The sequence below is a fragment of the Ursus arctos genome, unplaced genomic scaffold, assembly GCF_023065955.2.
Source record: "Ursus arctos isolate Adak ecotype North America unplaced genomic scaffold, UrsArc2.0 scaffold_28, whole genome shotgun sequence".
Taxonomy (NCBI): domain Eukaryota; kingdom Metazoa; phylum Chordata; class Mammalia; order Carnivora; family Ursidae; genus Ursus; species Ursus arctos.
Window position 1 is genome coordinate 9,497,639 of NW_026622963.1, and position 13,029 is coordinate 9,510,667.

The following is a 13,029-nucleotide window of genomic DNA, read 5'->3' on the forward strand; positions in this document are numbered from 1 at the left end:
CCAGCTTGTTTCACAGAGGAGAGAATAACATGAACTGGGGCTTTCTGTGTGCCAGGAGCTTAACATGCTTTCTTCCCAGTCCTTATAACCGTCCTGGGAGGGAGGGCCCACCTACAGAGCAGGACGCTGAGGCTCAGAGAGGTCAGGGAGCCTGGTCAAGAGTTAACTGTGGGCTCAGCCCCAGTTGTGTGCGGCTCTGAAGCTGGTATTCTCTCCAGGACTCCACACCTTGGTCACAGCAGCCAGAGACCCCCGTTATAGACCTGGAGTTGGGGTCAAGATGGGGGGACACCAGGCCAAGGACAATTAAAATGATTATGATTATTACTATTAACAGCGTTGTGGCACTTAACAATATGTCAAGTGCTTTACACCTATTAATTCATTTCATGCCCACCACAGCCCTGCACTATCAACCCCATTTCACAGATGAAGGAAGTAAAGCACAGCAGGATTACGTACCTTGCCAAAGTGACACAGCTACTAAGGGGCAGAGCTAGGATTTGGAACTCCAGGGACCCTGTTGTCATCATCACGCCGGACTGCCTCTCACCGAAGCAGAGGGGAGTTTTCAGTTGACCGCAGGAGTTGGAGACAGGACTCTCCAAGAATGGTTGTCCACAGGAGTCCTGTAGACAACTGGGGAGCAAAGATCCAGGCTGCTATGTCACTCATGTCCCGAGGACAGAAGGAGCAGTGAGGACCTGGGGGGTGGGGGGAGCCACAAGGCTTCCTGGAGGACAGTAGGATGGGCTGGGAAGGCCATGGGCTGGTTTAGCTGCCATATGGGGCACACTGGCTCTGAGCTGCTGGGCCAACTCGCCTGCCCCACACTCCCTTTGGGGGCCTCCAGGGGTGGGTCCCAGCCTGGTGAGGACACCATCTGTGCTTCTGCCCGGGGAACCTTCGGCGGCACCTCCCCCTCCCGAGTACGCGGTGCGGCTCCCCGGCTCTAGGCTCTGGGATGATTCCTCACCCGTGATTGCTACAGTTAATGCGGCAGTGGCATTTACAGCCCCAACATAATAACCTCCTCCACAGGAGTGTTAACTCTCTCATTGAACTGTTTGATGGCTCGGGAGCTCAGGAACACTTAACTCAGATACCTGTGGGATGCACTGGGTGGCAGAGGGCCCCAGCTCCCGCCTCACCTTGGATGGCTTGGCCCTGCACGACTCCTCACTGCCCCCTGCCCTGTCCCATGCCCAGCTCCCAGTCTCCAGCCCAGGGCCCTGCACACCATGGGTGCTGCAGAAGGCCGTAGCTTGCGTGTGCTCCACTGAAAGGTTCAGGCCCCGGGAAGCTGGGCTGAGCCTTGGGAATCTGGGCCAGCAGCTTAGGGAAATGAAGGTCAAAGGAGAAGCCAGCCAGGCGGGCACCACACAGCCGCCCTGCCCAGAGACTTCCTCCCACTGAACAGACCGTAGAGAAGAGAATCAGGATGGGGAGTCCGTGCACACAGGCGTCTGCTGGGGAGCCCTGCCCAGGCAGGGGGCAGGAAGTCAGACAGGCAAGGCGTCTATCCCTGCTCCCATCTGCTCCCCTGGCTTCTGGCGCCTGAGTCCACTTGAAGGCCTCAGCGGTGGTCAGCAAGACAGTGTGGTCACCGGGCAGGCAGAGCAGCTGAGGAGAGAGACCCAGCGTCCCCTGGGCCTGGGATGATAGGAACGTGTCTGCCTGGGAGGGAGCTCTTCAATCTTTGTCCAACCTTTGCTCAGATTTATGGACAGTGTGTCCAGGAGGGGTGAGCAGCAGGCAGGACACACTTCCTCTGACTCAACCTGCTCCTCCCCCCCCAGGAAAACCACATCTGAGGATACAAAGAACCAGAATGCTAAGGCAGTCACATCTGTGACCTCTGAGCCCACTACAGCACCCATCTGGGGGGACACGGTCAAAGTGGAGCTCCAAGCTGAGGAGGCCGGACGAGAAGGTGAGGCAGGGGTTGGTGGCTGGTGTGCACGGGAGGGGTGTGAGGCAGAGGCAAGCTTCCTCTCAACTCAGCTGGAAGCCACCTGAACACCTCTTTGGGCTCAGTTAAAAGCACTTTAAAGAAAAAAAAAATCATAATACTGTCATGCCTCATCTCCTCAGTCTGCTCGAAAAATGAGTTGTTCCACATAAATGAATTTTCCAGACAATGAAAGCTTATCTTTTTATGGCTGCTGTTATCATTTTCATGGTTGCTATTACTACCATCTCCCACTGAAACAGCACATTACAGCTTCCTGGCACATCCCCACACATCACTCATTGGGGTCACACCTCCTGGGAGAAGCCACGATGCTCCCATTGCTTAGATGGGAACACTGAGGTTCAGGAATTTAAATAACTGGCTCAAGCTCATGCAATCAGTAAGTGGAGGACCTAGGATCAGCATACATGCTCTCACTGCAGCTCCAGGGTTCACACTGCTTCCCTAGAATGGCTCCTTATCCTGCCCTGTCTCCCCAGCACTGCCCACTGTCAGATAGCAGTCCCCCTGTGCTTGCTGAGGTCCACAGTGCACTCTTGTAGAAACTGCCTACTACTTCTTGCCCTCCACCCCCAAAAGCCTTTCCAGTCCCTGTCTTTTAGCAAATTCTAACACTGGAGGTAATTTAAGTTTTTCAAGGCAGGGCTCATACCGAAATCTCCAGGTACAGGCATTCATGTGTATGTGTGTGTGCTCGTGGTTTCCGCTTTTGGGTGAGAGCTCAGGCTGGGCACACAGGAGTATTGACTGGCAGGTGCCAGGACAGCTGTGGGCACTGGCATCAGGCTTAGTCAGCACACACCCACTGGTGCCCACAACATCTCTGCTCTTATCAAGTCAGAAGAACCTCAGGCTCCCGTCTGGCTGGTGGTCCTTCCCTCAGAGGACCAGCTTTACCTCTCCCCTTGAAATCTCACTAGGGGCTTAGAACTCCTGTCTGCCTCATGAAGAAAAGAAAGCCAGCTGCTAAAGATGGAGGAAGAGAAGAGAAGCAAAGCATGAGAAAGCACATCAATAAAAGGGGAAGAAGCTAGTTGTAGGTCAAACCAGAGGATATTTTTCTGACTATAAAGTGATAGGTGGGGCTGCTGGGGTGAATTAAGAATATATGGAAGAGGAGGAAAAATTGGCCTAGGACTTCATGCATGCGTGTGTGTGTGTGTGTGTGTGTGTGTGTGTGTGTGTGTTTTTGAATGCCTGCCTGCTGGCCCATGTGTATGTGTGAAAGTGGTGTGTGTGAGTACATGCTTGTGACTATGCCATAGACTTGCATGTTTGTGTGTCGTGTGTGTGTGCTGCAACAGTGCATTGTGTGTGTGCCTAGAGTTATCTGGGAGGTGGTGTGTGCCTGACAGTACCTGTGTGTGTGCATGCATCTAGTGGCAGACAGGAAGTTAGGAGTTGTGGTGAGTGGACCTGGGCTGGGATCCCACCTTCAGCTCTGCACATTTGGGGTGACTATAGGAAAGGACATGATAAGTCAGTGGCCTTGGGGCCCATCTGTGCAGCAGAGAGGGGACAGGCCTCACTGCAGAAAGAACAAGAGGGTAGGGAAGGCCTCCTGGATAGGCGGAATATTGGCAGGCGCCTCTTTACAGATTGAAGTAGCTGGATGCTCGTTGAAACCTGGTTGGAACCGGTTGCTGTGGTGATGTCTGTGGTGGGGGTGGGAGAGATGGGGGCCAAGCCAAGAGGTGGCGGGGAGGGGAGGAGGTAACTCAAGGAGGTGTTAATGAAAAGCAAAGGGGAGTTGCAGACCCATGTCAGGGCCAAAGCAGGCAGGAGGCAGAAATGGCTTGTTGGCCACACAAAGGGAGCCGTGGGAGGCCGGAGGGGCACAGTGCCCAGAGAAGAAGCTGATGAAGCGTGTTTGTAGCATGGAGACAGGAACAGGGAGGGCTGGCTGTCCATTCCCCCCAATTACAGCTCATCTGCTGGCTGCCCACACAGAGCTCCGAAGATTGGGGTAGGGGGAAAAATGCAAGACACTCACCCCTTCTCCAGCCTCAGCAAATTCCAACCAGATTTGGGGACTCAGGACCCATGGGTAGTGGCCATGAGGGGCTACAGCTTCCACAGCTACTGCTGAAGCTTTGGCTGGGAGCACTGGAATCCTCCAGCTGAGTTTTTTCAGTTCTGCTCAGGGCTGGGTGAGGATACGGAGCACTACAGATGGTTAATGAGGAGGAAAATAGTGACAGCTACAAGGAGCATTTGCTTAGAATTTCATAGCTTGAAAAACACATTTCCCTCCCTGCAACAATAGTGGGAGAGGGACAAGGTTTCTCTTTTTTAAAATATTAACATTTTGCAGAGCAGGAACATGAAGCTCAGAGAGGTTAAGTGACTGACTAAAGGTCACAGAGCAAGTTGGTATGTTAGTATAGAACCCAGGTCTGCTCACTTCATATCCTTGTCTCACTCTACTTCCTTCAAGGTAACCTCAAGTCTTTTGGGTTGCCATTTCCCTTTCTTTCCTTTTAGCACAGATCCCATATGGCCAGCTCTTGAGGGACTTTGGCAAGTGTCTTTCCCTCTATGTATCCAGAGTAGCTGTGGGGAAGAGGAAGAAAGGAAGAGTAATTAGTAAATGCTCCTCCTCCTCCTCCACACACTCATCCCAATGACCCACCCAGGGGCACCAGGTGGCTCAGTCAGTTAAGCGACTGTCTTCAGCTACGGTCATGGTCTCAGGATTCTGGGATCAAGCCCCACATCAGATTCCCTGCTCAGCAGGCTGCCTGCCTCTCCCTCTCCCTCTGCTTGTGCTCACTTTCTCTCTTTCAAATGAATAAATAAAATCTTTTTAAAAATGCAAATGACCCACCCAGCTCCAAGTGACCTAGACCTACGCCACCGGCAGCTGTCCGTGGTGCTGATATGTCCTTGTCTCAAGAAAGAGGCAAAGGGCAAGGGTCTACTCCAGTCTCCATCAGGTACACATGTCCTTCCCATCCTCCCTTCCCATTTTTCTCTAGATCTTTTAGATCCTTTCTTCTTCCATCTCTCTTATTCTCTCTCCCCCTCCTCCCTCCTTCTTTTCCTCTTTCCCCATCTCCTCTTCTTCCTCAAACCACAGACTTCCAGAGTGGAAAGATGCCTCCGGGATCACAAGCCCAGCCTCTCCCATCAGCCATTTACTCTCTCTGTGATGGTGATTAAGTTATTTAACCTCTCTCAGCTCCACTAATCACATTTTAAAAACAGAGATGATGATTCCGACTTGAGGGACTGCAGTGGGGATTTGTTGGAATAGTGACTCAGGAGCACCCATCCCCATATCTGGCACACATCAGGTGCTCACTGAGCAGGATTGCCATGATTACTTCCAGGTCATTGGAATTCTCCTCAGAGGTCACCCTGAAGTTCATGCATTTTATGACAAAATGTAGACTCTTTGGAGGGAGTTTTCTAAGTGGTGCGTTGTTCTTAGTATTAGACTAGTTTTCATTTCCTTGGAGTAGAATTTGTTGATATTTGTATTGAAAGGTTTCTTGAGCAGATCCCGTTTCCTTACTGAGACTCAGTTTCTCCATTTGCAACATGTGGGAGATAAGCCCTTCCCTTCCTGCCTGAGGAGCTGGTGAGAGAGTGTCTGTGACTAAGGGAAGCAGCTCCTAGGAAGGGGTACTATTCCTGCTTGTGTGCATGTCTCTGTTCCAGCATACGTGTGTCTCTTGACATGGGGGCTCCATTCTGGGTGTGTCCATCTCTGGGATGGGAGTTTCTGAACCACAGGAAAGAATTGCATCTTTGGATCCTAACAGCACCTAGCTTGGAGACTTGCCCTGGGCTGGGGCTCAAACAGCGCTTGTGAAGGTGTGTGTGTGTGTGTGTGTGTGTGTGTGTGTCACATGTGCACACGTTCATGTTGGTTCCTCAGCAGGGCCCCTGCTCCCTGCTCTTGGCAACATCTCATCTCCCACTGGCTCACTTCACTGGGAATGACACTGGTCAGCTAAGCCCTGTTTTGACCCTGTGCTCATTTTTTCTCTCTCAAGATGTGGTCCTCAAGGTGATGGACAATAAAAAGAAAGAGGAGCTGTTGTCCTACCAAATCCCTATCAAGTACCTGCGTGTCTTCCATCCCTACCACTTTGAGCTGGTAAAGGTGAGTCAGGACCCTGGGCCCATGGGGCCTGGGACAGGTAAGGGGAGAGCAGGTGGGAACCACCTTGATGCCCCCAACTATTCCCTCAGAGCTTCCTCTGCTCACCCTGCAGTATGACAAGTCTTAGGCCATATGAGGCTCAGGAAACCCAGCTCCTGGCAGGTAGACATGAATGATTTCCTGAGAATTTGGAATTCTCCAAATTCATCTCTGTAAAACAGCCCATTAGCATGGAACATCTACTACATTAAGTGAATACACCAATTAAAGATATATGCTGATTTCATGGATGTTAAAAGTGGGAATAGCTCTAAAAACCAAGGAAATACAGTATTTACAGAATACCTACTACGTCCCAGGTCCTGGGCTAGACTCGATCTCTAATCCTCAAGGTGAATAACATTTTGCATACATAGGACTGGGACCCAGAGAGAGGAATCCTCTCAACCTGGGTGACAGAGCAAATGAGTAGCAGAGTGGAGGGTGAGCCCAGGTCACCTGTCTCCCGGGTCAGTTCTTCCTGTGCTGCCACACATGGCCTTGCGGAGGAAGGCCCAGGAGATTTGGGGCAGGTGGGAGAGAAAGTGCTCCCTGGAGTGCACCCCTTAGTCGGCAACTGGGCAGGAGCCTGGAGCAGGGAGCTTCAGTCTGTGGCCTGAACTTCCCAGGACAGCTCCCCCACCCGCTCCCTCTCCCCAGTGCTGATTGGTGGAAGGGAGAACTCACTCTTTCATGGCTCAAGTACTTAGTAAGTACCAACTGTGTGCTAGGCACTGGGCCAGAGATGACAGAGCATTACTTTCCCCTAAGGTGCACTCCAGACCCCTAGTGTGGTCTGGAGTAAAGAACAATGTGATACAAGATTGCCTGGGTTCCTATCCCCGGTCTGCCTCTTGCTAACTACATATCCATAGGAAGCTACTTAACCCCCTAGGCCCCCACTTCTTATCAGCAAAATAGAGAGACACTGAGCAAGCATTTGGACAATCAAATGCAACAATGGGCATAAAGCCCCTAGCAAGGTACCTGCCACGTAGCGGGTGCTCAGTTTGGGTGAGTTCCCCTCCCTTCTTCCCACCAGGTGCCGCACCTATCTTCTTTCCAAGGACCTCCTCCGCCATGGCCTGGGGTCTTTACCTTCCTTAAGCCCCTTCCCTAAGCCTGGATGAGGAACCTGGGGCAGGCAGGGCCGGGAAGGGCCAGAGAGAGGAGTGACTCACCTGGAGGCTCAGCGCTCTAGCTGTGATCCTGCGATCATCACCCAGGCCTTCCGGTTCTCTGGCCGCTTACAACCCAGGCCTTGTTATCACATCTTCACAAAGAGCGCAGGCAGGCAGTGGTCCTTGTGAGGGCGATGAAATATTCAAATAGAAAAGGGAAGATTTATTATATTGATCCTGGAAGGGCTCGCGGGGACCATGAGCTTTAATTATCAGCTGGGAGCCCCAGTGGAGCAATGCCAGGTGATTGTCTGCAGAGGCTGGATTTATGGCCAGGGGCTGCCCCATCGTCACTCTCCTTGTGTGTCTTCTTCCCTCACCCTGTTCCCAGCCCGCCCAGTCTGGAAAAGCTGAGGAAGCCACTGCCAAGCCCCAGCTGTATGCGACCGTGGTGCGGAAGGGCAGCTTCTTCCCCCGCTACGTCGGCAGCAAGCACACGGCTCTGGAGGTGCCAGGACTGGGGCCCGGGGCAGGGTGGAGGGGTGGGGGGCAAGTTTGAGCAGCCCCCAAGCCCTGCCCTTCACCACCTCCAGTTGGCCTGACTTTGGGAAGCAGAGAGGGTGCCTGGGGAAGAAACCCACAGGGCCTTTCAAGAACAGCCAAAGTACTTTGAGAAGGACAAGCCCTGGGATGACAGTGATGATGGGGATAGGGATGGAGAAGAAAATGATGCCTAACTGTTCCCAGCATTTCCAGGCACACAGTCCTGCCCTAACCTGGCCATCTCTTGCTCTGCTCCACACCCCACGCAGGAAGGATGGAGAAGGGGAGGCTTCCAAAGCCTTACGTCTGCCTGAATCTCACGGGGGTGGCAGGGAGGAAAAGCTCCCCATTTGGGCCCATATTCCTTTCCTGTTTTCTCTCCTGTTCTGTCCTTCTTGAAGTAGTGACCCCTGATCTAGGGCTTACAACCCCCCAAATTTTAGGGACTCCCCCCTCTTCTTGGAGTCCTATTTCTGAGGAGGTTTGACTGGCCTTCCAATCAGGCATTCATTCACCCATTCGACAACCATTTACATAGCTTACTCCAGGCCTGGCCCAGCTCGGACCTAGCTTCCACACATGCCACCCCCAACCTTCTACCCTCAGCCTTTCAGGAGCTTCAGGAGGATGGGCAGTGCTCTAGAAAGATGTCCAGGAACCTACCCCCTCTCCCTTTCCCCCACAGCCTTCCAACTGCCCAGGGTTGACAGATTCAAATGCAGCACCAGTCTAAGTATGACGAGGGGGGAGGGAGCCAAGAAGGCCCAAGCTCTGGGCTTCCCCTGCCCCAGCCTGGCTGATCTGATCCACCCTACAGCACTGTAAGCCTGACAGGACAAGAAGTGTTCTTGAGTCCCATTTCACAGCTGGGGACACCGAGACCCAAGGAGAGTCTGGGGTGGAAGTCCAGAGCTCCTGACCCCCATCTCTGCTTCCCCACAGCCACCTTGGATGTTAGTGTGTGTCAGACCTGTAGGCTCCCTCTGGTCCAATCTCCCTCCCTCTTACATCAGCCCTTTCCTGAGACCTGCCAGCAATTCACACACACACACACACACACACACACACACACACACACACACACACACACGGAACTAGGAAGAATGGCTACAGCTTAGCCTTGTTGTCCCCAGGCCACACCCCACAGGGAGAAGACCATACCTTTAAGACCCAGCAGAACCCTGGCCTGGCCTGCAGGGGTCTCCACGAAGGATCTGCCCACTCTGACGCAGCCCCCAGACTTACCTGGTAGAGTCTCCAGCACTCCACCCACTCCCTGGCCCCAGCACAGATGTCCCCCCTTCCGGTCCTGGGAGCAGACTGGGGAGCACAGGGGGCAGAGAAATTGCTTCTGCTACTCACCGGCTGTCATGAGCACGTGTGCTTGGGCAGCTGTCTCATTCACACCTGACCATTCAGCGAGGACTAGTGTAAATTAGCCTCCACCCCGCACCCTTGGAGAGCTGCCCTCCGCCCCTACACCTGTTGGCGTCCCTGTGAGCGCGAGGGCCTGCCAGCTCTGCCATGGGCTCCCTCAGCCCAGACCCCCACCCCCACCCGAAGTTTGAAATACCCGCATCAGATCCAGTCCTTTGGATTTGGGGCAGGGATTCAGTCTCCAGAGGCCCCAGGGAGCGCTGAAAGGCCCTAAGCACTATTATTTTAAGGCCTTGCTGGTTCACACCTGTGTGGAGTTGCAGGCCACCAGCCAAGATGGGTCCTGGCAGAGGGGCCCAGGAGGAAGTGCTCAGGGGGGAGGAAAGAGAGACGAGCCAGAGCAAGCTCTACTCCCAGGCACTCTCCTCCCATCGAAGGTCAGAACTAGGAGGACCGGGGACAGTATAGTCCCACCCCTCAGTGTACAAGCTGGGATCCTAAGGCCCAGAGTGGAGCGGGGACTGGCCATGGTGACAAGGTGACCCAGCTATTGCGAGTGGCCCCTCAGCTGTGTTCACAGTCCCTTCTTCATTCTGCTTTTTCCCCTGAGTTCCTTGTAATTAGGACCCCCATCCACCCTCCAAGACCAGCTCAAGGCCAGCCCCTCCCTGAGGCCACTGCCTGGCCCCTCCTCCTCCCCTCTCAGGAGTCTGAGGTTCTGTCTCTCACTCAGAAACACACTCAGCCTCTCCCTCCCCTGTCCTCCACTTTTCTGCTTCATCAATGGAGCTCATTTCTCCCCAAAACACATACTGAGCTCCTACTCTGTGCCGGGCTGTTTGCTAATAGCTGGGGATACAGCAGTGAATAAGGTAGACATGGTGCCCGTGTCTGTGGAGCCTGGGTTCTAGTCAGATGGACAGAACAGGAACAAGAGAGTAATGAGAATGAACACAGGCCATGATGATCGCTATGAAGAGGCAATCCAGGGGCTAAGAGAATGGAGTGGGCGGCTTTAGTAAGAGTGGTCACAGAAGTCTGCCAGAGATCGTGACATTTAAGCTCTAAAGGAAAAAAGGAGCCAGCCACTGAGTTGCTGGGGGTGGGGGTAGGGAGTCTAGGCAGCGGGATCAGCACGTGCAAAGACCCTGAGGCAGAAACAAGTGAGCATGTAGAAGGATGAGACAAAAGAGGCCGGAGGATAGGACAACTTGGGGATTGGTGGAGATGCGAGCCGAGGGCAGAAAGGCCAACACATGCAGGCCTTGGCCATGATGGTAAGAATTACAGAATTCATTCTAAGGACAGCGGAAGGACGGTCATTATTGGTCTCGAGCAGGGGAATGACGTGGTCCAATTCATTTTTACAAAAGCAGTTTTTGCCAGCATGTATCAAATTGCCTGGGAAAGGGGATGGGTTGCGGACAGAATAGAAGCCGGTGGTGGGGGTCAGAGGAGTAAAAGGAGCCACAGGAATCACAGCTGGGGAAGTTAGGGTGAGGGCTGAGGGGCGAGTGGGAGCCCATTTGTTAGGTAAGGGGTGAGGGCCAGGAGCCCTATCAGGAGTTGCTTGGGATGACAGTGGAGGTATATGGGGACAGAATCTGTGTCTTCTCCCCCTGCCTTCCCAATGCCTAGACCAGGGCCAGAAGGAGGGCGGCCTTAAGCAGAGAAAGAACCAAATGAGACGGATGGAGGCAGGGATGAGCTCATTACTGGGGAAAAAGATGGCAGGTGGGTTGGTCTTGTCCCCAAGAGGGCTCAAAGCCACCCAAGGCTCACCTGCCTCCTTTCTTCCCCAGGTCTTTCTCCGGGGAGTCAATGAGCCCCTGGTCAACAGCGCAGACCCCATGGTGGTTATTGCCAGGGTGGTCCCCAACTACAATGACTTTAAGTGAGTGGGGCCCAGGTGGGTGTGGGCAAGGGGAGGGCAGGGAGGGCCAAGGACAGGGGAGGGGAAAGGCTGTCATTGCTACCACAGGCCATGATTCCAGGAGCCCTAGAAACCTGCCCTCCTCAAGGCCTTTCAAACCTCCCACTGGGTCTGAAGTCCCAGGAAGTTGCCCACGGTCCCTGGAAAGGGGCAGTTCAGAACTTTCTTGAGAGCAGCCTGCAGAAAAGCCAGCATGTGGAGGAGAGGAGGTCCGTAGCCCCTCTAAACCTGCCTTCCCATCCCACCCACTGCAGCCACAGTCCCCCCTCCTACTCTAGTGCAGGGCCAAGGCTCCAGACTGTGGTTGTCCCCAAAGAAGACAGCCTGTGGATCAGCTCAGAACTTCATAACCTTTAGCTCTGCCTGTGAGTCCCTCTCCCTTACCCTCCGGAGGGTCTCCCTGGCCCCAGCCAAAGTTCATGCCCCTCCTTCCCAGACGACCTTTGGGGTTGGGGGGATTTGCAGTCCTCAGGAAGGGTATTTGGGCTAGTTTGGCCACTGGAGGTCACACAGCACCATCCTCTGTGACAGCACCATCTCCTGGGGGTCAGCTGTCTGCCTCTGTCACTTCCACTGACTCTGATGGCCCAACGGGACTCCACTACACCATCTGTTGAATTCTAATGACCTGTGAGCACTCCTTGCTTGTTGGAGGAATGGAGCTGACTGATTGACTCACTCACAGCCCTCCTAAGAGCTCAGCACATGCACACATGCGCACACACTCACACCGCCAACCCCCCCCCCCCACATCCTGCCCTTGCAGCCTCCATGCCCAGCCAAGCCCAACCTCGAACTGCCACCACGGGGGTGGGTCATTCTGGCAAGGACTTCCAAAGGCGAGGCTTTTTAAAGATGGGGGCAGCTGCGGCATTCAGACGTGGCCCAGGGCACACCAAGTCATGGGGCAGGGAACCTAGGCTCTGCAGCCCATCTCCTGACCCGAACGAGCTTTCCCAAAGCTTGGGCCAATGATCAGAAGGACGGGTGTCCATCCCCTGTCCTGGTATCCAGGCCCCTGGCCCCTCGTCCTCTCTCACATCAGTCCAGAGTCCATGTGCGTGGGAGCCCTTGGCTGCCGGGCTGAGCCACGGAGCCAAGAGCACGGGGAACCTGCAGCACTCATGGGCTGACCCCTCTCTCCTTGCCTCCCCAGGGTCAATCAGGTAAAGCAGGACCCGGCATTCATAGGGCTGCCCATCACCCGACTCTCCTTCCCTATCTCATCGGTGATGCACTTCGATGTTCCTCGGGTCAGCCAGAACGGGTGCCCTCAGGTATGGCTCCTTCCCCCACACACCCTGTCATTGGGCTCGTACCTCTAGTGTCTCACCCACATGTCGAGTCACTCCCTCAGTCAGCTAGTCCCTGGACTATTAAGGAGTTTACTGAACCTGGCTGCGTACCCGGAGCCAAGCCTCTCCGTGCTATGGAGGAGCTGCCCTCGGGACGCTCTTGGTCTGGTGAAGATAGGCATCACACGCATGAAACGGTCAAACACCAACACAAGATAATGCGTGATCTAACAACAAAGCAGGAGAGACTGTCAGAGCTGTAAAAATCAGAGGAGGGAAGATGCAAAAGGACAAATATTGTCTGAAGCCACTTCGACGAGGTTCCTAGAGTAAGCAGATTCATGGAGACAGAAAGGAGAATGGTGGTTGTCAGGGACTGGGGGAAGGGGACAGTAGGGTGTTCTTGTTTAATAGGTACAGAGTTTCCTGTTGGGGATGGTGAGAAAGTTCCAGAAAGAGATGGTGGTGATGGTTATACAACAGTGTGAACGTACTTAATGCCGCTGAATTGTGCATCTAAAGATGGTAAAAATGGGACACTTCATGTTGTATATATTTTACCACAATAAACATTTTTTAAAAATTCGAGGTAAGAGGGATGTGAAGCCTGGGTGATTACAATGGGTATCCAGACA

General features: G+C 53.7%; 1 protein-coding gene across 1 annotated transcript in view; it reads left to right on the forward strand.

Moving 5' to 3' along the window:
• Positions 1-13,029, forward strand: part of CCDC33 (coiled-coil domain containing 33) — a 109,415-nt gene that overhangs the window by 32,345 nt on the left and 64,041 nt on the right. Inside the window, exons 4-8 of the mRNA XM_044391948.3 lie at positions 1,800-1,933; positions 5,977-6,086; positions 7,638-7,754; positions 10,969-11,060; positions 12,256-12,376. Coding sequence (XP_044247883.2) covers positions 1,800-1,933; positions 5,977-6,086; positions 7,638-7,754; positions 10,969-11,060; positions 12,256-12,376 — 574 coding nt within the window. The remainder of the gene's footprint in view (positions 1-1,799; positions 1,934-5,976; positions 6,087-7,637; positions 7,755-10,968; positions 11,061-12,255; positions 12,377-13,029) is intronic.